This window comes from Lepidochelys olivacea (assembly GCF_965140295.1).
Source record: "Lepidochelys olivacea isolate rLepOli2 genome assembly, chromosome: 2".
Lineage (NCBI taxonomy): Eukaryota > Metazoa > Chordata > Testudines > Cheloniidae > Lepidochelys > Lepidochelys olivacea.
Window position 1 is genome coordinate 249,803,382 of NC_140412.1, and position 23,649 is coordinate 249,827,030.

Sequence of the window (23,649 nt, forward strand, 5' to 3'; positions counted from 1 at the left end):
GACCTGCACCCTCTCTTGTCTCATGTGCAACCCTCACTGTCCCAGGCTGGGGACAGTGGGCCACAGCAGGGAGGCTGCAGAGCACTGATCCAAGGCCAGGAGCAGAGCCCAGGGTGGCCTGCTGGCACTCCAGGCCGGAAAGCAGTCTGAGCAAGGCTGGAGATCCAGACCCTGGCTGGCAGGAGGTCAGCGGCTGGAACCCCAGATCGGCAGCTGAAGTAAGTGGAGCTGGCCGCTAGTACCCCAGACCACCAGCAGGCTGAGCAGGGCCGGAGGCCTGGACCCTGTCTGGGAGGGGGCCTGAACTCCAACTGGAAGGAAGGTGAGTGGGACTGCATCCAGGGACCCCTGCTGGCAAGGGGCCGGAAGTCGGAACCCCAGAGCTGCGACTTAGCAGCTCAGCCCGCCCCCGCTCTGGGGTTCCGGCTCCTGCCAGCCTGGGTCTCAGCCCGCTGCCAGCCTGGAGTTCCTTCACCCAGGCCGGCAGCGGGCGCTGAGTGGGACCAGCGAGGGACCCCGGCCGGCAGGAGCCGGCAGCGGAAACCCCAGAGTGGTGGCAGCTCAGCCCATCGCTGCGTGCCATCAAAAATCGGCTCGCGTGCCACTTTTGGCACACGTGCCATAGGTTGCCGACCCCTGCTCTAGGTGGATATCGAGGTGCATTACCTACTGCTATCAGTCTCGTGATCTTCAACCTCCTTCTAGAGTATGAACTCACTCCACGAGATTGCTCTCCACTTCCATAGCCTTCCTCAGAAACGTTCCAGTTGCAGAAATGTGAAGCCACGGTTTAGACATGTGCTCATACATTAGCTGAACATTATGCAGTCTCTCACAACTCAGTGTCCAATGCCATATTTGGCTTCTCTGTCTTATCCTCAATTCTAGACTCGACTCTGAAGCCCCACCTCTCCCTTAGAGGTCACCCACAGGGACACTACTTGAAGGAAAAAAGGTTACTCACCCTGTGCAGTAATTGTGGTTCTTCTAGATGTGTCCCTATGGGTGTTCCACTGCCTGCCTTCCTCCTCTGCTTCAGAGTTCTTTCCAATGAGCTCTGCAGTAGAGAAAGAACTGAGGGCATTTTTCCCACACAGCACTATATAGCCCTGGTGCAGGGCACGAGATGAAGAGGGAACATGTGTGAGCTGAATGGACACTGCTACCTAAAATCTCCAATTTGGAGCACAGGGGACGCAAGCGTACCTAGAGTGGGACATCCATAGGGAGACACATCTTGAAGAACCACAGTTACTGCACAGGGTGAGTAACCTTCTCTCTTAATCAGAGCTGGCTTTGAGCCAAACTCGGACAAGCTTTTCAGCTTTGGCAGTCTCTTTGACCTAGTTGTTGACATGCTTTCTGGCATTGATGAAGCAGCATGGATCTGAAAAGCGGTCTGAACAGAGTCTTAGTTTCAAGAAGAACAGGAACTCAGGCAAGAGGCTCTCTTCTGCCGGAAAAGTAAAACTGTTCTTTTTCTGTGAATGTTACCATTTTGTTGTTGTTTTTTAAAAAGAGGGAGACACTCTCACTTGTTATCCAGATGGGACTAAACTTGTACATAAATTTTTTATGTTGTATTTCATGGAGCTAAGTCCAGAGGAGACACTACCTCTTCAAACACAATTTAAACAGAGAAGATTTTGGCATAAAACTGGTAAGATCTTGAAAGTGTCTCTGCCTGGTTTTCAGATGCATGCCGCTAGATCCAAAGTAACCTCTAAGTCACTTTTTTTTTTTATATATATTTCAGTGACACCTAGGGGCTCCAATGAGTGCCCTGTTGTGCTAGGTGCTGCACAAACCTATCTAAACAAGGATATTGAAGGCTGCTACTTGATGTTTAATCCCTACATTTAGGCAGCATTACCATTGGCTTTGAATCCAGGTCCCATGCCTAATTTTGGAAAGTAATCGCACAGTCATTTAACTAGTTCTCAGACCCACCTCTTTGAGGGATGACTGATAGTTAATCTTCCAACATTAGGGATCTGTGGTGAAAATGGTTAGAGAACAAAGATTATCTAGTACGAATAAATTGCCACTATAAAGCTACACTCCTCACCCTGTGTATACCCATTTCTTTGGCTTCTATTTCTAATACATTGTTTAAATGGAAAGGAATTGGATGGAGTCATGGCCATGCATCTTCATATAAACTTAAAGTAAATGTTTTTCTTCTGGTAGCAGAGCATGTATATGGCCACCAGGAGCACATGCACTCCCAAGTATATGAATCTGACAATCCACTCTAAGTATTTCTTTTCAATGCTGTTTCTGGTGATTCTTTAATGGGTATGAAAATTCTGCAGTGACAGAATCCACTCCTTGAAAAAAGGTGCTTAGATTCTTGTTGTCTTCTGCAACTATTAGTCAGATGGGTTCAGTCTCTTTTTTTTATAATTTTGGTTATTTTGTTTTTTTTTAATCCTAGGATGATCGTTGCATGATTCCATTAGTTATTCTGGCATCTTTCATGCCAGCTTCTGCTATTCCTACATTCAGGTACTATTTCCTTAATGTCAAAATTGAGGTGGGGGTGCTCTGTTGTTCGACTTTAATTTTATGTTTTTATTTGGTATACATTAAAATACCCTTAATGAAGAACATATCAATTCAGGACAATTGATAACTTAGTAAAATCTGTAGGGCCAATAGGCCTATAACTGTTTTGTTAATATTTCAGATATCATATCAGTTCATTTTGTCTGCGTCATTGCTGTGCTAATGAATAAAAACAGCTGCTATATCTGAAATTGTTTTCAGCTGTGGTGTGATCTCTAAATTGAGGAATCTTGAGAAGGGAGCTGATGAAAATAAATACTCCACCCTGATAGACTGCTTGTGTCGCTGGGGACAAGTGGGACACATTATGGAGTTAATCTGTGATTGGATGTCCAGTGAGATGACGCCAAGAAAGGTTTGCCAAGAAAACATTGAATTCTACCTCTATGTTGCATTATATAATCTGGTTCTATTTGTCCTTTATAGTAATTACTTATCCTCCAGATTAAAGTTTATTGTAGTATCCTTTGTATCTCATTGATTAATGGGCTTCTTCTCTCCTCCACATTTAGAGCAATACAGCATCTGAGCGGCGAGTACGTATCCAAGTAACACATGAGTCAAAACCAGAATTAGCGCTTGATTATCTAGAATATTTATTAACTCATTCCATGAATCGGGATTGCCTGCTATCTGTCCCCAGAAAGAAATTGAATCAGCTTTTGAAAGTACTTGGAGCTGCAAAGGTAATATTTGCAGAATATTGAATGTAAAGCACTATTTAATGTGACACAGTACCACTACTGAAATTTAGATTTAACATTTTTTCTTCAAAAGTCTCAGTAAGATCCACCACCCCTCCATCCTTTGGATCTTCTGCCATCACACTCATGATATGAACTGATGAAATACTTTCATGAAAAGTGATCAAAAAGCTATCCATAGTGTTTAATGGTCTCTTCCTTTCTGAAAGTGTACTGCCTGAACTTGACCAAGCTGTCTTCTGCATATTTGATGCTTTAACAGTTGTGACTAACAATCTGAGGTTAGCTGTACCTCTTTATCTGTAGCAAATGTAACTATTGTAATTTAAAACTTGCATACCTCTGAACTTTGTGAATAACTAGCAGTTTAGATCATGAATAGAAATAAATTATAGGACTGCAAGACTTACTCCAAGATTTTCAAAAATCTCTAGTTTTTTTTTTGCAGGTGCCTCAAACTTGTCCAATTTGAGACATGTTAAAGGAGCCTGACTTCCAGAGGATAGGTGCAGAGCATTTTTTTGAAAATCAAGCCCCTTTGAAGTGTAAAGTTTGGCACTCAAAAAACAAAGTGGTCAAAAACACCCCAGTCACTTTCTGAAAATCTTGGCTTTATTGAAAATATATTTGAAGTTGAATTTCAGTCTTTAAGCAAAAGCAAAGTGCAGAACAGGACTTCCTGAAAATATATTTTGTTTTTAAATATAACTATAAGTTATAATATTGCAGGAGATTCTTGGCTCAATTATGAAAGCAACTGGTGCAGGGTCTCATAGCTTCAATCAAGCAACTGCCATAAGAGCCTTCACCCTCTACTGCAGATTAAGTATTCATCTTCAGCACAAGGTATTGTTTTTTAAGGAGGTATTCATGAGGGAAAAAGACAATTATCAAGCTCTGTTTTTATTATTGTTTGTTTTTCTTGCACAGTTTTCTTCTGAAGGAAAAGTTTACCTTTCACATTTGAAGGAGACAGGTGCTTGGATAGAAAGTCATGTTCTACCTTCTATTCTAATGCACGAACAGGAGGAGAACGTTCTAGAGCAGTACATTGAAGTTTCTCAGCTAATCATCCAGGTTAGAGGTCTCTTTATAATTACTTCAAATGGAATTGACAGTAGTATCCATTTTTTACAATTGTTTTTAAATGCTTTATTCATATGATTTTTATGGTTTAGGTACAGTAATTGCATCCCACTAGTCCTGTGTCATAGCAGTATTTAAAGTTTGGCGCCTACGCCAACTTCCAAACAGTGTGTACATCAACCATACACTTGAGAAGGAGAAATCAAATGAATAACTACAAAATGGGAAATAAGTGGGTAGGCAGTAATCCTGCTGAAAGTGATCTGGGGGGTATAGTGGAACACAAATTGAATATGAGTCAGCAATCTGATACAGTTGTGAAAAAGACTAATATTCTGAGGGTTTATTAACATGAGTGTAATTTATTACCACAGGAGGTAATTATCCCTCTTTACTCAGAACTGGGCGAGGCCTCAGCAGGAGTACTGTGTCCAATTCTGGGTGCCTCACTTTAGGAAAGATATGGACAAATTGGAGAAGGTCCAAAGGAGAGCAACAAAAATTATAAAAGATTTTGACAATCTGACCTTTGAGAATAAAAATACTCAGGGGCAGAGGGTAGGGATAGGATACAGAGGGCCCTAGACAAATTAGAGGATTGGGCCAAAAGAAATCTGATGAGGTTCAACAAGGACAAGTGCAGAGTCCTGCACTTAGGACGAAAGAATCCCATGCACCGCTACAGACTAGGGACCGAATGGCTAGGCAGCAGTTCTGCAGAAAAGGACCTAGGGGTCACAGTGGACGAGAAGCTGGATATGAGTTAACAGTGTGCCCTTGTTGCCAAGAAAGCCAATGGCGTTTTGGGATGTATAAGTAGGGGCGTTGCCAGCAGATTGAGGGACGTGATCATTCCCCTCTATTCGACATTGGTGAGGCCTCATCTGGAGTACTGTGTCCCGTTTTGGGCCCCACACTACAAGAAGGATGTGGAAAAATTGGAAAGAGTCCAGCGGAGGGCAACAAAAATGATTAGGGGACTGGAACACATGACTTATGAGGAGAGGCTGAGGGAACTGGGATTGTTTAGCCTGCGGAAGAGAAGAATGAGGGGGGATTTGATAGCTGCTTTCAACTACCTGAAAGGGAGGTTCCAAAGAGGATGGATCTAGACTGTTCTCAGTGGTAGCAGATGACAGAACAAGGAGTAATGGTTTCAAGTTGCAGTGGGGGAGATTTAGGTTGGATATTAGGAAAGACTTTTTCACTAGGAGGGTGGTGAAACACTGGAATGCGTTACCTAGGGAGGTGGTGGAATCTCCTTTCTTAGATATTTTTAAGGTCAGGCTTGACAAAGCCCTGGCTGGGATGATTTAGTTGGGGATTGGTCCTGCTTTGAGCAGGGGGTTGGACTAGATGACCTCCTGAGGGGGTTGGACTAGATGACCTCCTGAGGTTCCAACCCTGATATTCTAAGATTCTATGACCTGATAAGTCTTGAAATATGTTACTCCTGGGGGAATTCTGCGCCAAAAATTAAAAATTCTGTGCACAATATTTTAAAGTTCTGCATATTTTATTTGTAAAAAGAGAACAATATAATCACACCAGTTTCAATTATTTTGGTAATTTGTTTCAAAATACCTGTCAATAAGTATGTCTGTAACAATTCAGGCAACGAAAAAGATTCAGGAAATGTTTTTTGACAAATAGATCCCTTACTAGGCATAATATAGAACTCTGAATAATAGTTCATTTAAACTACAATACAGAACCATATTTCCCACACCACTCAGAACCAGCGCAAAGGCTTGGAGAAGTCCAGGGTAACGGAGGAGCTGAGGGAGAGGGAAGTAATTGCTGGGAAGGAGCCTGGGTGTGAACTTGGAGGGTTGTTGGGTGTGAGTTGGAGAAAAATGGAAGGGTTTTTTGGGACGGTGGGGTAGGGAGGGATTGTTAGGGAGCCTCCCTCACGCCGACCTTGGCTGACCCCTAGCCTCTCCCACTCAGTTAGGCACATCTGCTCCTGTCTCCATGTGTCCCTCCACCCCCCCAATCCTCGTGTCCTCGCATCCCCCACTCAGCCACCTCTCCTCCCCCATCCCCATGTGTTCCTGCACCCCCTCTCCCATTCCAGCACCATGCCCCATGTGTCTGTGTGCCCCCACTCAGCCACCCCTCTTCCCCCATGTGGCCCTGCACCTCCTCCCCCATCCCCATTTGTCCCTGTGCACCCACTCAGCCACTGCCCTTCCCCCATCCTCATGTGGTGCTGCACCACCTTCTCCCTGTTCCCATGTAGCCATGTGCCTTCACTCCCATTCAGCCCCAGTCCCAGTCTGTCCTCCCCCAATAGCCCTTAAGAATGGGATCCCCCAGCAGTCCCATGTGACTTACACTGTCTGTTCCCTCATATCCCCTGTCTCCTGACCAGGCCTCACCGGCAGGGTGCTGTCTTCTCTTCCCTATCGGCAGTTGGGGCTGGCCCAGGAGAGGCTGCTCTGTTCTAGCGCTACAGTGGCCCCTGATGGGCAAAAAGCGTAACTGCAGCAACTTTCCAGAAGAAATTACTTTCTGCAAAAAGTTTTTCGCTCGGCACGTGAATTCTGGGCGTGTGCAGTAGCCCAGAATTCCCACAGGAGGAAATATGTTAGGGTCTTTTATAAAGAGGACTCTGAACAGTTGTTTTCCATGTCCTCTGAAGGTATGACAAGTATTAATATGCTTAATCGGTGGCAAGGGAGATCTAGGTTAGATATTTGGAAAAGCTTTCTAACTATAAGGGTAGTTAAGTTCTGCAACAGGTTTGCAAGGGAGGTTGAGGAATCCCCATCACTAGGGACTGTAAGAACAAGTTAGATATGCACCCGTTGTGGATGGTCTAGGTATGCTTGGTCCTGCTTTAGCACGGATGGACTAGATGAACTCTCAAGGTCCCTTCTAGACTTACATTTCTATGATTTTATAACCCTTTACCTGGCTATGGAGTTGTGTGCCCTATATAGCTGAGAGGGAGGATTGGGTTCATGAAAATTTCATGCTTTATTTGTTGGATTTTCTGTGGCACTCATCACCAAAATATCTGTGCACCTCATAATGACCTTGTGAGGTAGGGAAGTATTGCAAAACCCAGATCTCATACATCTCAGTCCAGTGCTGTAGCTGCTTGAATGATGGGTACTTTATTATGTCATACCCTGTTTTAATTATTTTATAGCTTTTTTTTTTTTAAACTGCATTCCCTTGTTTAAATGCAGCAGCATCATACTGTCAAGCACAACAACTGTGAAGGAATATACGTATTAGGTATGTGGCCCCCATTACTACAGTACCTGAGCACCTCACCATCTTTAATGTATTTATCCTCACAGTACCCCTATGAGGAAGTGTGACAGATTTGCTCACTTTCCTAGAGGAAGTCTGTGAAAGAGAAAGGATTTGAACTTAGGTTTCCAAAGTCTCAGGCTAATGTGCTAACCACTGAACCATCCTTCCTCTAAATCTCTGTTTCACTATCTATTAAATGGGATAATTTTTGTAAAGGAATATATTCATTCATGTTTGTATGGAAAAAATTATATAAAAAAGCCAAGTGGTAAACAGTATACCTACAAAGATGTTGATGACTGCTAGTGGGAGAATACTGTGAAAAGGATTTTTATTCTATTTTTATTTTATTTATTTAATAAGAATGTTCCAGAGCACAAGAATTTGGTCAAGGATTTTAAATATCATTCTTCTTCAAGTGATAGCACATGTCCATTCCACTTCATGTGTGCACCGAATGCACTATTGTTGGAGATTTTTTCCTCAGCAGTACCTATCCAGGCAGCAAATGCGCCTTCTGTCTCCTCATGCTGGCTGTGTGATGGTATAAAGGGCAGAGCTGCCCCTGACCCTCCTCAGTTCCTTCTTACTGCCCCTGACAGCTATTGGAGTGTTCTTCCTTGCTAATGCAAGTTTTTCCTTATTCTTAGCATTGTATATAGTTGGTACCAGTGATTCAATAATCTTCATGCCCCGTACTAATAGTCACTTGTTAGGATTTGCCAGCTACTGGAATTCAGCACCCAGTACCGTGGGCACCTCCAGATACTGTAGTACCTCCTTGTTCAGTGCCATCAAGAGGTAAATGACCATGATTTCACCAGTGCTGTTTTCTCCAGACTTCTGGCACTGACAAGAACCACACCTCCTTGGTCAGATGATTCTGATTCATTGTCAGAATCAGAAGTGGGCTCTTATGTCACGGCTTTGTCACGTTAACCGTCACTCTTCTCTGAGGAGTTTCCACCCTGATATCCAGTGGAAGCCCCCCATTCACCAGCTGGTAGAGACCTTTGGTCAGGAAGAAATTGTGGCCCGGGACCCTATCAGTGGCCGTATTGGAACCCTTGCAGGTTTTCTCCTGCCTCCAGATCACCTTTGCATCCTCTCCTCTCTATATTCTCCAGTAGGTGTCACGATGCTACTGCAAGAAGCTGTTCCCAGTACTGGGCTCAGTGCCAAAGAGGAGTAATCTGCTCAGATGAATCCCCCCTTGCAAGAATTGGAGGAGATTGCACCTCAGCCAGCCTTGGCTTTCTCCTTCTCATCGCCAGATGATGTAGTTGTGTTGGAGGGCTCCTTACCTCCACTGGATGATTCTAGAGTCCACCAGGACCTTCTACAGAATGTGGCTTCTGCCACAGATATTCAGGTGGAAGTGGCTCAAGAGGTCTCACAGATAAGTTATTAATTTGGGATCTGTGGGACCTTCTCAAGTGGTGCTCCCAACAAATCAGTCTATTCTGGAGCCTACTAAAGTTCTGTGGCAAATTTCTTCCCTACTACCTATACTGAAAAGAATTGAGTGGAGATATTATGTTCCTTTGCAGGGGTTTTAATGTTTTTACGCCTCTCCCCACCCCCTTGCTCTCAGGACCTTTGGCGGGCTCAGTTAACAATGAGGGAGAGTGCAGGGTCAGCAAGCACCTACCTCAAAATCAAAGGATGTGAAGAAGCTTGTTCTTTTTTGGAAGGAACTTTATTCAGCAGCTGGACTACAGCTCCGGATCACTAATCAACAAGCTTAGCTGGGGTGTTCTGCTTTTTTCCCTCTGGGACAATGTTTTAAACTTTATGAACAAGTTGCCAGAGGAGGCAAGACAAATTTTCTGGCTTTGGTGGACGAGAGGAAAATGGTGAGCATGACCTCGCTTCAGGCAACATTAGTTCTTCTTTGAGTAGTGTCCCTGTGAGTGCTCCAGTTTTAGGTGGCAGTGTGTCCTGGCGCTATCGATCGGAGATTTATGGTAGCAGTGTCTACGTGGGTTGTGCATGCGCAGTAGGTATCTCGTGGTGCCATTGGTGCTGTGTGTGGCATGCACACGACCCGAGCCCTCCAGTTCCTTCTCAACCATTCTCGGCCGAAGACGGAACGAAGGGGCAGTGTTAGCACTTCTCCCTAAAACCATTAAGAAATAGCTTTTAGATAGATATTTAGATAAGTTGTTATAGAGTTAGTTAGTGTCAGTGTTGGGGGGGGGGGAAAGTCTTGTTAGTTCGTTAGACAAACCCTCCCTGAAGGGACGGTTACTAGTTAAAATGCCTGGGTCTCCAGCCTTCAAATGATGTGGCTTCTGCCGTGATGCCATGCCCATTTCAGACGGACACTTTTTATGCATACGCTGCCTGGGTGAGGGGCATATTCCCCAGAAATGCCCCCACTGCAGCAACCTGAAAGCTGGAGCCCAACGGGACAGGGATCTCCGGCTTAAAATGATCTTAATGGAGAAGTCCCTCCAGCCTGAGGCAGACAAGCAAACAGCCTCTCCAGGCAAACCTCAACTACTACACAGAGTAGTGGTAAAAATCAAGCAGGCTCAATCTCAAGTGATACTCGTAGCACCAGTGTGGCCTTGCCAACATTTATTCTGCTGAACCTCTCAACCAGGGATCAGTTGACATTGCTAGTGGACCCAGATCTCACAGGACCTGTTACCTGCACAATCTAGGGCACCCCACCTTCACCCTACCGTGGGCTCAAGGAGTAACCCAGTTAATTTAGCCACCCCACCCTTTCCTGTCCTAGGTTCAGGGGACAAGGGCGTATGTGGGTTTGTGGGACCTTTTACCAGTGAAAGAGCTTTGCACAGTAATATCATAGATCAATTATTAATAAATATAGGTTAACTGAATACACATGCGAAGCATATAATGCTCAACACTCCCAACAAGGCTGTCAAATTTTTCTTGATGGCCGGTCAGGATCAGGTCATCTGGGGCTCCAGCTTCTGAATGGTGTGGTCAGCAGGGTGTGATGGTTTTGGAAGCTCTGACCTTGGGCTATGTTCTGGAGTTCGGTTCCAAATAACTTCCCGTTGGCCCCCAGTTTATATAGTTAAAACTTGGGTCCTACTTAGCAATCCCTTAACCAATCATTTTAAACTGAAGTACTACAAAACAATATTTTTCACCAATCCTAGCCTACTACCTAAAAGTTCATTTGTTTCTGTCAAAATGTAAATTAAAGAACACACAGTGATAACTATAGGTAAACAAATGGAAGTATTACAAATTTAAAAACAGACAAAAGCAATAAATTGTATCTTTTCAACTGAAACTGCTGATAAGTGGTGTTGCCAGGTAGTATCATCTTGCAAAGTTTTCTTTACACACCTTAAGATTTGTCTGTCTGGTCACAATTTGTGCTATTAGGACAGAAATGCTTCATAAAAACCCAATATTATATTATTTTGGTTCAGTTTAGATGGGATGTGACTCCCAGCTTCTTAGCTCATAGCTGCTGCTGTCCTACTATAGCAGCTGCTGCTTACTGCAGAAGAGCCTTGGCCTACAGAACATGGTCACCATAACTGGGAGGCCCTTCACCTCACAATCTAGATGATCTATGGTTAACACCTCAGGAGGAAATATGTTCAAAGGAGGTACAAAACGTCCTCTTAAATAATAGAAAATATTCTAATAGGTATACTTGCCTGGTCAAGTGGAAGAGATTCTCCGTCTCATCCCAGCAGAAAGGCATTCACCCAATCCGAGCTCCGATACAACATGTGCTAGACTATTTGTTATAAATGAAACAGCAAGGCCTTGTCATTAGTTCTACTAAGGTTCACCTAGCAGCTATCTTGACTTTTCACCCTCCAGTTGATCAGTCACTTTTCTCCAGTCCCACGTTGCTCAGGTTTTTGAAGGGTTTGAACAGGTTATATCTCCAAGTAGAGAGGCTCCTATTCCCCCTAGCGTTTTGAAACAGGTTTTAACAAAACTAATGGGTCCATCCTTTGAACCACTGGCTACCTGTTCATTGCTCTAAGTCTCACTGAAAGTAGCATTTTTGATGGTAGTCACCTCAGCCAGGAGAGTGGGTGAATTAAGGGTTCTGGTGTCTGACCCTCTGTATACATCAATCAGGCAATATATTTACTAAATTCACCAACATGATCACAAGGGGGAGTGTGTTAGTGTTTTACTTGGACAGAACTAAACTGTTAGATCGTCCTCGCAGTTGTTTGTGGGAATTGCAAACAGAATGAAGGGCTTTCTCATTTGTTCTCAAAGAATCTTGTCCTGGATTCCTTCCGGTATCCATTTGTGCTATGTCATGGTTACTGTAACTCCACCAAATAGGATGATAGCACATTCAACCACATCGCAGGCAGCCTCTGCAGCCTTTTTAGCCCATGTGCCTATTCTGGATGTTTGACGAGCTGCAGTTTGGTCTACAGTACATACATTTGCCCCTCATGCTATCTCCCAACGGTCTACAAATGATGCCAGATTTGGATTGTGTGGTCCTTCAATTGTTATTCAGGTAGACTCTAATCCGACCTCCAGATCAAACTGCTTGTGAATCACCTGACATGGAATGGACATGCTATCACTCGAAGAAATGGTTACTAACTTGTTCTGTAACTGTCCTTCGAGTTGTTTCGCACATGTCCATTCCATGACCCACCCTCCTTCCCCTCTATATTGGAGTCCGTCGAGTAAGAAGGAACTGGGGGATCAGGGAAAAATCTCTGAGAACAGTGCACTGGGTGCGCGCACATCTGAAGTGGACTGGACATGTGCAACACAACTTTAAGAATAACAGATACAGAACAGGCTAGTAACCTTTTGTCTCATAATAGGGGTTTTAAAAAAGTGAAATTACCAATGGATCAAATTGGTCATGATTTCGGGTATCCCAAATTTATCCATTCCATAATACAAAATTACATCTTCACCTTCTGAGAGCACCACGGTGTGCCTAAGCAAAATTAGTAAGTGGATGCAGGCTTTGTTACTCTTCTGAAATATTATGGGATATTCTCCTAGTGAAAAAGCTGACAGATAGAGGAATAGTGGGGGTTTTTAATATAAATCTGTTTCTGGACTATGAGAGAGACAAAAGAAAGACTTGGGAAATACATACATTTTGTGCTACTGTAAAACTTTAACAGTCTTTAGCTTCTGTTTTAGTGCTCTTGCTCTCTCTAATTATTAGATGTTAACTTCCGCTCCTATATATGCTCTCACACCAAAAAGTTACAATACTGTAATGTTATATTACATTTTTTCTTTGTATTTACTCAGGGCAGGTCTACACTTAAAATGCTTCTTCCATCAGCATAGTTAATCCACCTCCATGAGAGCTGTTAGCTATGTTAACAGGAGAAGACCTCCTGTCAACATAGTGCTCTCAACACGGAGTTACGTTGGCATAACTGCATTGGTCGGGGTGTGGATTTTTCACACCCTTGAGCAACATGGTTATACCGATGTAAGTTTATAGTGTAGACTGGCCTCAGTCTGAAAAATATTAAATACAAATGTTTTTTAAAATTCCTAACTTGATTTGCTGTTTTTATTATTTTTAGCTAATACTAAAATATTTCTCTTAAATATAATCTAGGGTTGATGCATTTTTCCTTCTCTTGTCTAGGCATATCTGACAGTGTGTAAGGATGCTATAATGGTTGGCCTTGGAGATTCAGAGTTTCAAGCACACCTTTTAGATGTTACTCTTTCAATTATGCAAACAGGTACACTCTAATAACAATGTTTGTAGTAATCGCTTCTTCCTCTATGCTGCTGTAAGGGGTGTTTTTTCTCATATACACTCTTCCTCTCCCAGAGACTCCTGGTTGCTTTCAGGAGAAGAGTTAGGGAATACATTTCTGCTACATTAGCATAGCCTCTGGCTCTGCTTTGGATCTTCTTCCCCCATGAACAAACTCCAGTGTGTGCCTCTGCTGCTGTTCGTAGCTTCTGCTAGCAGCAATAGTGTGAATCAATGTGACATGATTCTCGAGTTTCTTCTTTGAGTGCTTGCTCATGTCAATTCCATTCTAGGTATGTGCACCCACACATCCACAGTTGTCGGAGACTTTTTGTTTCAGCAGTATCCATTGGGCCGGCTGTGGTGCCCTCTGGAGTGCCACGCTTATGCGGCAGTATATCAGGTGCCGGCGGCCCTACGCCCTCTCAGTTCCTTCTTACCGCATGTGACGGTTGTTTGGAGCGCCTGGTCTTGCTTAGCAAGAGTATTAGCAGTTCTTCACTGTTCAGATCATTCTCCTTTGTTATTGAGTCAGCGATGAGTTAGCTGTTAAGTGTTTCTGTAGTAGTTTAGTAGTTAGTCTTGGATGGGAGTTTGTCCTGGAGCAGGGCATGCCCCGCTCCCCATGAGCTTCAAGCCGTGTTCTGAGTGCAGCTGGTCAATGCCCATCAGCAACTCTCATGAGAGTTGTATGAAGTGCCTGGGGGAGTCCCATAGAAAAGACAAGTACTGGAGCTTCAAAAACTTTAATTCCCAAATTCAAAAAGAGCGGGACATTCAATTAGGGGCCCTCCTCATGGAGGCTGCTCTGTGCCCGGCATCAGAGCCCCCACACTCGGACTCCACGCCCAGTACTTCAGCGTTAGCACACAGTGCGCCGCCAGCACCGGGATCTGCCCAGCACCATTCCCCCTCACCGGTACCAAAGAAGCAGTCTAAGTCGTCTGGTCGGCAGGCACCACACAAGAGAACTTTGGGCAAAGGACCCGAGTTAGGTCTTGTGCCCGCAACAGAGGCTCTGGGGGTACCGCTGTGCTCAGACCCCGTAGCCGAGCCTGAGACGGGCATGGTAGCCAAAGAATAGTTAGGCCGACCAGCACCGCAGATGCCTGACCGCATGGTAGATCCCACCAAGACACCAGCTCAGATGACCACTCCAGTGATGGGACCGCCCCTAAAGGCAGTGGAAAGCCCCCAGACCGCAGGTGTTGTTCCCCTTCGCCATGGCCGAGGACCCCAGTGCCGCAACCCCGGTTTCCAGCCAGAAGGTGCAGATCTCTGACACCACGGTCTCTGCCTACAAGACATGGAACTCAAGAATGTTGCGATGTTGATCCCCATACTTCTGGTACTGACGGTCTTCCTGCCAGAGATTGCCATGGCACTGGTCGCCTCACAGATCTCCCAGTCATCGGTCCCCATCAACACAAGACCATTCCTCATTGCGGCACTATTCACCGGGCCCCCAGTACTGTTCTTTGGACAAGCACCGGCCCTCGTCTTCCCCATACCGGTCGCCAACAAGTCAGTCCACAGACTCGCGTTTCCACAGCCCCGCCCTGGTCACCAGAAGGGAAGTGGTCCGGGTCAGAGGGACAGTTCAACCTTTCCCCTGTACGGGGCGAATTGTCTCCCAGCTAGGAGCCTGCTAAGTAATATGCGGCACCAGCATGGGCTCAAGGGCAATGGCCTGCCCAGTGGCAGTACTGGAACCCGTTTGGGGTTCCTGTTATGCCAGCTTCCTGCTCCCACTGCTCCTCCCAGGCTACATCAGACAAGCTGCCTCTGACACATCCAGCACCAGTGTTGGAACAAGGGGCCAAATCCGAAGCGGTGACTCTGTGGGAGGCCCCGGCAGCCGCAGAGCAGTCTCCGACGCAGCAAGAGGACACCCCCCAACCTCCGGCGGTGCAGTCATCCTCCTCATCCCTGGACGAGGCAGTGGCAGGGCCCTCGCAAACCTGTAGGCCCCTTCTCCCCCCATTACTTAAGGGAGCACCAAGCCCTACTTAAAAGGGTGGCAGCCAACCTGAACTTGGAGGTCGAGGAGCTAGCTGAGGCGCCCAATGACCTCTTCAATGTCATTCCCTCCTCTACCCCAACCCGGTTCTCATTGCCTGTTCACCCAGGGTCCTAAAGATTGCCAAGTTGGTGTGGCAGACTTCATCTTTCATTCCGCCCATATCCAAGAAAGCGGAAAAGAAGTACTATGTCCCCACTAAGGGGTTTGAATTCCTATACACGCACCCTCCTGTGGGGTCCCTGATTGTGTCCACTGTCAATGAAAGGGCCAGGCAAGTGGCACCCCCAAAAATAAAGATGCCAAAAGACTGGACTTATTTCGCAGAAAAATGTATTCAACAGCAAGCTCCAGTTTAGGGTCTCTAACCATCAGGCCCTACTTGGCAGATATAATTTTAACCTGTGGTACTCTGGCAGCAAGTTCAAAGAGAGCCTCCCACAGGATCACGCGCAAAAATTGGCCACTCTGATAAAAGAGGGCAAGGCGGTAGCCAAGAGTGTCCTCCAGATGGCCTGGGATGCCATGGACTTGCATCCAGGGTGGTTGCCTCTGCAATAGCCATGAGGCGTAGATCCTGGTTACGGACCTCCGGGCTGGCCCAAGAGATGCAGCCAACCCTTCAGGACCTCCCTTTCAAGGGAACTGGGCTCTTCTTGGAGCTAACTGGTGCTAGTATCCATGGCCTTAAAGACTCCCAGGCCACCTTCCACTCTTTGGGCCTGCATACTCCCCAGCAGGCCAGAAAGCCATTGTCAAGGTCTTGGGGTACCCCTCGATCCGGCTTCTACAAAAAGAAGGACAAAGACAGGGGCTTTAAGTGACGCCACCAGTCGTTGTCTCGTCCACCTGCCCAGCCTGGTCCTTCCAAGGACCAAGGCAGCCAAAAGCAGTCAGTTTGAGTGTGCGCCCAAGGATGACTCCACAGTCGCTGCACCGGATCTGTTCCCTGACTTCGTCAACCACTTCCACCCGTCCAGTCGGCCTGGTCCGACATCACCTCGGACCACTGTGTGCTCGACACAGTCTCATCGGGCTATAACATGCAGTTTGTAACCGACCAACTTTTCCATCCCCCTTCCCCATACCTCTTCAGGGATCCTTCTCAGAACCAACTCCTTGTTCAGGAGGTCAGAAACCTCCTGCGCCTTCGGGCAGTGGAAGAGGTTTTGCAAGATGTGGAGGGAAGAGGATTTTACTCTCACTACTTCCTCATTCCGAAGACAAAAGGGAGCCTCAGACCTATTCTAGACCTGCGTCACCTCAACAAGTCTTTCAAAAAGTTCAAGTTTCGTATGTTCTCCCTGGCCTCCATCATCCCGTCCCTGGACCTGGGAGACTGGTACGCTGCCCTCACTTTAAAGGACGCGTACTTCCATATTCCCAGGTCACTGGCGTTTCCTCCGTTTCACATTGGGCCAGCGCCATTTCCAGTTCACGGCGATGCCCTTTGGTCTCTTGTCAGCTCCGAGTGTGTTCACCAAGTGTATAGCACCAGTGTCCGCTCACCTGCAATGTTGGGGGGTCCAAATCTACCTATACCTCGATGACTAGCTGATAAGGGGCTGGTCCTCGTATCAGGTGTAGAGGCATCTCGATCTGTTCCACCTGCCATGACCAGGGCCAAATAATAAACGACAGAAAGTCAACCCTCACCCCAGTGCAATGTATAGAATTCATTGGGGCGGTACTCAACTCCATTTGAGCCAGAGCCTTTCTCCCCAGGACTTGGTTCCAGGCCATAGTTGACCTCATCTCGTCTCTGTGTGCCCATACACTCGCCACCGCCCACACATGCCTTAGACTGTTAGGTCACATGGCAGCATGCACTTATGTGGTCTGGCACGTGCAACTCCGCCTCCAGCCGCTACAGGCGTCGGTCTATGTCCCCAACTGGCACAGTATGGACTGGGTGATCAGAATTCCAGACAGAGTACTGTCTTCCCTTACCTGGTGGAGAGATCCTACATCTGTGCTGGAGGGAGGCCCCTTCGCAGCCCCAGTCTTGTCAGTGACTCTTGTCTCCGACAGTTTGGACCCGGGTTGGGGAGCCCACCTGGGCAATCTCAGTACTCAAGGCTGTTGGTCCAGTCACGATCAGTCCCTGCACATCAATGTCAGGAAACTCAGGGCTGTTGGACTCTCATACAAGGCAGAGTGATTCAGGTCCTAATGGACAACAGGGCCACCACCTTCTATATCAGCGGACAAGGGGGAGCCAGGTCATCTGCCCTCTGCCAGGAAGCACTCCGGTTCTGGGATTTCTGTCTGCAGCAATCCATCTGGTCGCTCATCTCCCATGGGCCAGGAACGCTTGGGCAGGATATTCTCGTCTTGCCATGAGTGATCCCTTCACCCGGAGGTGATCAGTTCTATCTTCCAAGGGGTAGGGAACTCCCCAGGTGGACCGATTCGCATCCAGGCAGAACAGAAAATGCCACGTCTTCTACTCATTCCAGAGCAGGGACAGGGAATCACTGTCGGACGCCTCCTGCTTCCATGGTCTGATCCTGCTCTGATGTACGCCTTCCCTCTGGTGCCATTGCTGCCCAGAGTCATCATGAAGATCAAGCAGGACAGTGCGAAGGTCAACCTCACAGTGCTGGCATGGCTGCGCCAACACTGGTTCAGCACTCTGCTGGACCTCTCGGTGGCGACCCCGTTCCGGATGCCGCTCAGGGTAGACCTGTTGTCCCAGAACCACAGCAGTCTCCTGCACCCCAACCTGGTGGCACTATATCTGAAGTCTTGGTTGCTGTGTGGCAAAACGCACAAGAAAACACTAGTGCTTGTCCGAGGTCCAGCGAGTCCTGTCGGTCAGTAGAAAGCCCTCCATCAGCACGACCTACCTGGCCGAATGGAAGTGATTCACCTGCTGGATGGCAAATAAGGGGGTCTGATCCGAGTGAGCCCAGTTGCAGCTCATTCTAGACTACCTACTGCACCTCAAGCTTTAGGGCTTGTCGCTTTCATCCATCAAAGTTCATCTAATGTCCATCTCAGCCTTCCACCCACCGTTCGAAGGCAGGTCGGTTTTCTCTCAGGATATCACGCCAGATTCTTTAAGGGCCTGGAGCGTCTCTACCCACACATTAGGGATCCTGTTCCTCCTTGGGACTTGAATCTGGTGCTGTCACGGCTCACGGATCCCCCCTTCGAGCCTCTGGCTTCCTGTTCTTTCCTGATCCTCTCCTGGAAGGTTGTGTTCCTGGTCACGGTGACTTCAGCCCGCCGGGTATCCAAGATTTGGGTGCTCACCTCGGAACTGCCTTACACAGTCTTCTACAAGAACAAGGCTAACACCTTCCTTTTTAAAGGTAGTCTCTCGGTTTCATTTGAGCCAAAATATTTACTTGCCAGTCTTCTTTCCGAAGCCACATAAGTTGGAGGAGGAGCGCAGGCTATATGCCCTGGACGTCAGGAGGTCTCTGGCCTTCTACATTGACAGGACCAAGCCATTCCATAAGTTGACACAATTATTTGTCGCTGTGGCAGACAGGATGAAAGTTCATCCTGTTTCTGCTCAGAGAATTTCCTCCTGGATCACTGCCTGCTTTCACTTTTGCTATGATCAAGCAAAGGGGCCACCCCTGGCAATCGTGTTTTTATCTGGCTGGTGAATCTTGCCCATATGCTCAGGGTTTAGCTGATTGCCATATTTGGGATCGGGAAGGAATTTTCCTCCAGGGCAGATTGGAAGAGGCCCTGGAGGTTTTTTGCCTTCCTCTGTAGCACGGGTCACGGGTCACTTGCTTGAAGATTCTCTGTTCCTTGAAGTCTTTAAACCACAATTTGAGGACTTCAGTAGCTCAGACATAGGTGAGAGGTTTTTCGCAGGAGTGGGTGGGATTCTGTGGCCTGTGTTGTGCACCAACCAGGGCGCAGGCCTCTTCGGCAGCCTTTTTGGCCCAAGTGTCTATTCAGGACATCTGGAGGGCAGCCACCTGGTCGTTGGTCCTTACCTTCACGTCCCACTATGCATTTACCCAGCAGGCCCAGGACGATGCTGGCTTTGGTAGAGCAGTACTGCAAGCCGCCAAGCGGTGAACTCTGAGTCCACCTCCATAGATACTGCTTGTGAGACACCTAGAATGGAATCGACATGAGCAAGCAGTCGAAGAAGAAGAAGAAAAGGTTACCTGCCTTTCATAACTGTTGTTCTTCAAGATGTGTTGCTCATGTCCATTCCATTACTCGCCCTCCTACCCTTCTGTCGGAGTTGCTGGCAAGAAGGAACCGAGAGGGCTATAGGGCCGGTGGCGGCTGATATACTGCCGCATGAACGCAGCACTCTAGAGAGTGCCACAGCTGGCCCTATGGATGCTGCTAAGGCAAAAGTCTCTGACAACTGTGCACATGGGCACGCACACACCTAGAATGGAATGGACATGAGCAACACATCTCGAAGAACAGCAGTTACGAAATGTAGGTAACAGTTTTTTCTCTGTTGTTCACAGGTTTCTGAATGGCAGCAGTGATTTTTACTTATTTACACTGCCACTACAGCTGGATCAAACTGTCATTGGAGTTGTCTCTCTCTAGGCTCCAGGAGACAACTCTGTCATATCTAGTATTCAGTTTGCATTTGGAGTTATCTCCATAATAAGGACTAAGTGAAAGCTTAATTTCTGAAGAAACTTATAGGCTAGGCCCCAATATTCATAACTGAAAACTTCCCACTGAGTAGTGGAGAAGTGGATTTTTCAGGCTGTGTGTAATGTTTCCAGCCCCTCTCACATATAATATAGAAATAAATATTACTCTGCTGTGTTGGAAATGCAGCAGGGTTGTGCTTGGTGTACTAAAAAATGGAAAATGAGACTAACTGAAGTGACCAGGCTAATATTCCTGACACAACTCAGTAAACTAACTAGTCTCTTAGATTTCTTCAATCATACAGGATTTTGTGTGAACTCCCACTTAAATAGAGGAGGGAAGTGACTTAGTCTGCTATCTCTGTCTTGATCTTTCCTTTGGATGTTTTGAAATGGTTAATACAACTTTTTACAATATGTAGAGTGAATTTTACAAACGTTGTTATAAAACAAAAAACAGAGTCCCTAAAGTCCCAAGAACTCCTCTGAAACACACTTTCTTTCTGTCTACTACATAGTTTCCTGTATTAAAATAATTTTTTTGTTAATTCAACTTCAATTCTTCATGAAAGCAAAGTAGCAGCTCTCAATGTGCAAAAGAGCTATTTTACAGGGCGTGAAAGGGAACAAGTCCATAGGCACGTTTATTTGAAAACAATTGAACTTTTTCATGTCTGGATCCCGTGTTCCTGCATGGCTTTGCAATTTAGCTGTTACAGTAACTGCTCACTTAAGGTCTTCAGGGTTAACGTTGTTTCGTTGCTGATCAGTTAGGGAACATGCTCGTTTAAAGGTGCACAATGCTCCCTTATAACATTGTTTGGCAGCCGCCTGCTTTGTCCACTGCTTGCAGGAAGAGCAGCCCGTTGTAGCTAGTTGGTCGGGGCTTGGAACCAGGATGGACTGGCAGCCCTCCTATCAGCTCCCCGCTCCCCTAAGTTCCCTGTGCAACAGCCGCCCAGCAGGCTACTAATTGCCAGCAGTTCAGCTGTCCCTCCCTCCACTGCCATGTGCTGCTCCTGCCCTCTGCCTTGGAGCAGCTCCCCAGAGCCTCCTGCTTGCTGTGTGGGGAGGGGGAAGAGAGGGACTAATGTCAGGGTGTCCCCCCTTGCCCCTACTCCTGCCCCCTGCTTACCCTTTCTCCATATAGAGCAGGGTGGGAACACAACAGGGCTCAGGATGGCGGGAGCTTGCTGTCCACAGCTGCCGTCTCAACTTCCTGATCTTTTTAAAGGTAATGTACTTAGAGTGGTGTCAGTGTACTTAAAGGGGCAATGCACATCTCCATGTCTCTCTCTCTCTCTCTCTCACACACACATGGTGTGTGTCTCTGTCTGCCATGCTGTTTCCCCTCCCTCCATTTGTGCTGCTTTGTAGAGTATGAGGCTACGTTAACAACATGTTAACCCTTGAGGGCTCAGCCGAATGCTAGTTTATCATTTAGCAGTAGGGCATTCCCTGGGAAATATCCCACCCTCTAAGTTCACCACCTCAACCAAGCTTCACAGTTATCATTGCTGTGTACAGTATTAAATTGTTTGTTTAAAACTTATAGTGTGTGTGTGTGTGTGTGTGTGTACAAGTTCCTCCTCTGCCTTGGTGGGTCCTGCGCTTATTGGCGGATTTTCTCACCAGCCCTCAGTTTGGCCACTTTCATGACTCAAATCTGCCATTCACTCAGTTAGCCTCATCACTGGCCAGCATGGGGAAAGGAAGAAGAACAATCACCGCAGTCTCTGCTGATCCACCTAGTGGATCAGGGAACAGGCCAGAGACCTTCTCCTCTGGTGGAACCCACAGTCCAGTTCAACTCCTCTGGTATCAAGTAGGGAGTTGGAGGGATGGCAGGAACCCGGGCCCACCCTCTACTCCGGGTTCCAGCCCAGGGCCCTGTGGATTGCAGCTGTCTACAGTGGCTCCTGTAACAGCTGCATGACAGCTACAACTCCCTGGGCTACTTCCCCATGACCTCCTCCCAACACCTTCTTTATTCTCACCACAGGACCTTCCTCCTGATGTCTGATAATACTTGTACTTCTCAGTCTTCCAGTAGTACGCCATCTCACTCTCAGCTTCTTGCGCCTCTTGCTCCCAGCTCCTCACACGCACCACCAATTGAAGTGAGCTCTTTTTTAAACCCAGGTGCCCTGATTAGCCTGCCTTAATTGATTCTAGCAGCTTCTTGATTGGCTGCAGGTGTTCTAATCAGCCTGTTTGCCTTAATTGTTTCAGAAAGTTCCTGATTGTTCTGGAACCTTCCCTGTTAGGAAACGGAACGTCTTTTGCTTGCTCCTCAGCTATCTGCTTTCTGTTCTTTCCTAAAGCCCCCTGGCCCGGATTTTTCTTACTTTTTGCACCTGCCTTAGCCCCCCCCGCGACCGGGCCAGACGCTTTTTTGTTTTTTCTTTTCATTTTTTGTGTTTTTTTCCGTCTACGTCCTTCGCCAGCCACCCCCCCCACGCCTGCTTTCGGGCGCAGCTATTTGCCTCAGCTGAGCCCCCGGAGGAGGGGGGGGAAGATTGCCGATTTTGCTGTCCGGGGGGGGGAGTGGAAACCCCCAGACCCAGCCGTTTCGCCAGCAGCTCGGACCTTATAGCATTCTTAACATACCGGAGGACTTGGAACACAGCCAACACAGCCGGAGACGGAGATTTCATCGGACAGAAGAAATAATATAAATCATCGTGACGGAGGCCGTGAGATTGAGTAACTTTCTGAATTATACTCTCGTGGGGGGGAGTTTGACTGTGATTACTTGCGTTTGTGGCGGCACAGGGGGTGTGGCGTGGAGACCCCCACCCCCGATCCATCGGTGCCCCTACCCCCCCCCATCGTTATTACAACTGTCACGGCCCCCCCGCAGTCCGTCCCTGCTGGCAATCTGCCATCTCCCTTCGGATCCAGCTGTTTGCTTTGAACTTTGCCTTCCGGACCGGACCTAACAACCGACCAACCGAGACTCTTTGGACAAACGTGTGTGGGTCTGCCCCCCCCCCCCGGATTGCTTATCCCACAACTTGCCCCTTTTACTGGACCCCGATTTTGTTCCCCCCCCCTCCTCCCAGCCCCCCTCCCTCGGCATTTTTTCCCTTCCCGTCCACAGCCAGCGGAGGGAGGGGCTATTCTGCCTTCTCCCCTCCCCCCTCCTCCTTCCGGTGTCTCCCTGTCTCTCCCTGCTCACAATGGCGGGGAACGAGAGGGGTGAGACTGCTTTAATAAAATTAGTTGTCCCTTCCCCACCACCACCCCTGCCCAACCCCCAAGGTCCCCCCCCCTACTACTATTGTTAAGGTACTTGCCACCCCCCCTGCTGGGGCACCGGTAGCAGGAGGCACCAGGGTGATTGCTGCTGCTGCTGCACCCACCACCCCCCCAGATTCTAGGAAACCCCCCCTGGTTCGCCAGAAGGGCCGGGGTGGGTGGAAAGGAAAGGGCCCCGCTAAAACCACTGAGCCCTCCATGGCAGGGGCTGCCCCCACCGCTGCGGCCTCGTCATCAACCGTGGCGCCCCTCCCAGCGTTTCCCTCCACCAGCTCTGCCATTGTCCCTCCCCCGGCCCCCAGGACGTATGCCCGGGCAGCAGCGGGCTTCCCGCTGCCTGCCGCCTCGTCATCTCGCCCCCCCCGTGCCTCCGCCACCATCACCAGCGGCCGAGGCCCTTTCCCCGCCTTGACCAGGAAGCACGGCGTT

At 47.5% G+C, this 23,649-nt stretch overlaps 1 protein-coding gene and 1 long non-coding RNA gene across 5 annotated transcripts in view; one reads left to right on the forward strand and one right to left on the reverse strand.

Annotated features, from left to right (window-relative positions):
• Window positions 1–23,649, forward strand: part of NCAPG2 (non-SMC condensin II complex subunit G2) — a 125,578-nt gene that overhangs the window by 77,095 nt on the left and 24,834 nt on the right. The window contains exons 17-23 of one of the 4 annotated variants that reach the window (XM_084619523.1): window positions 2,438–2,508; window positions 2,770–2,923; window positions 3,081–3,254; window positions 4,002–4,118; window positions 4,203–4,349; window positions 13,228–13,327; window positions 19,822–20,283. In XM_084619523.1, the coding sequence (XP_084475649.1) occupies window positions 2,438–2,508; window positions 2,770–2,923; window positions 3,081–3,254; window positions 4,002–4,118; window positions 4,203–4,349; window positions 13,228–13,327; window positions 19,822–19,829 (771 nt within the window). In that variant the 3' untranslated portion in view covers window positions 19,830–20,283. Of the gene's footprint in view, window positions 1–2,437; window positions 2,509–2,769; window positions 2,924–3,080; window positions 3,255–4,001; window positions 4,350–13,227; window positions 13,328–19,821; window positions 20,284–23,649 lie in introns of those variants that run through there. The other 3 variants (XM_084619521.1, XM_084619522.1, XM_084619520.1) reach the window with 3 other exon arrangements.
• On the reverse strand, window positions 8,005–22,258 carry LOC311515964. Its single transcript, XR_014710278.1, has 3 exons — window positions 21,095–22,258; window positions 11,279–11,361; window positions 8,005–9,744 (listed from the first exon to the last, which is right to left on the reverse strand). It is a non-coding gene; the product is annotated as an uncharacterized lncRNA (long non-coding RNA).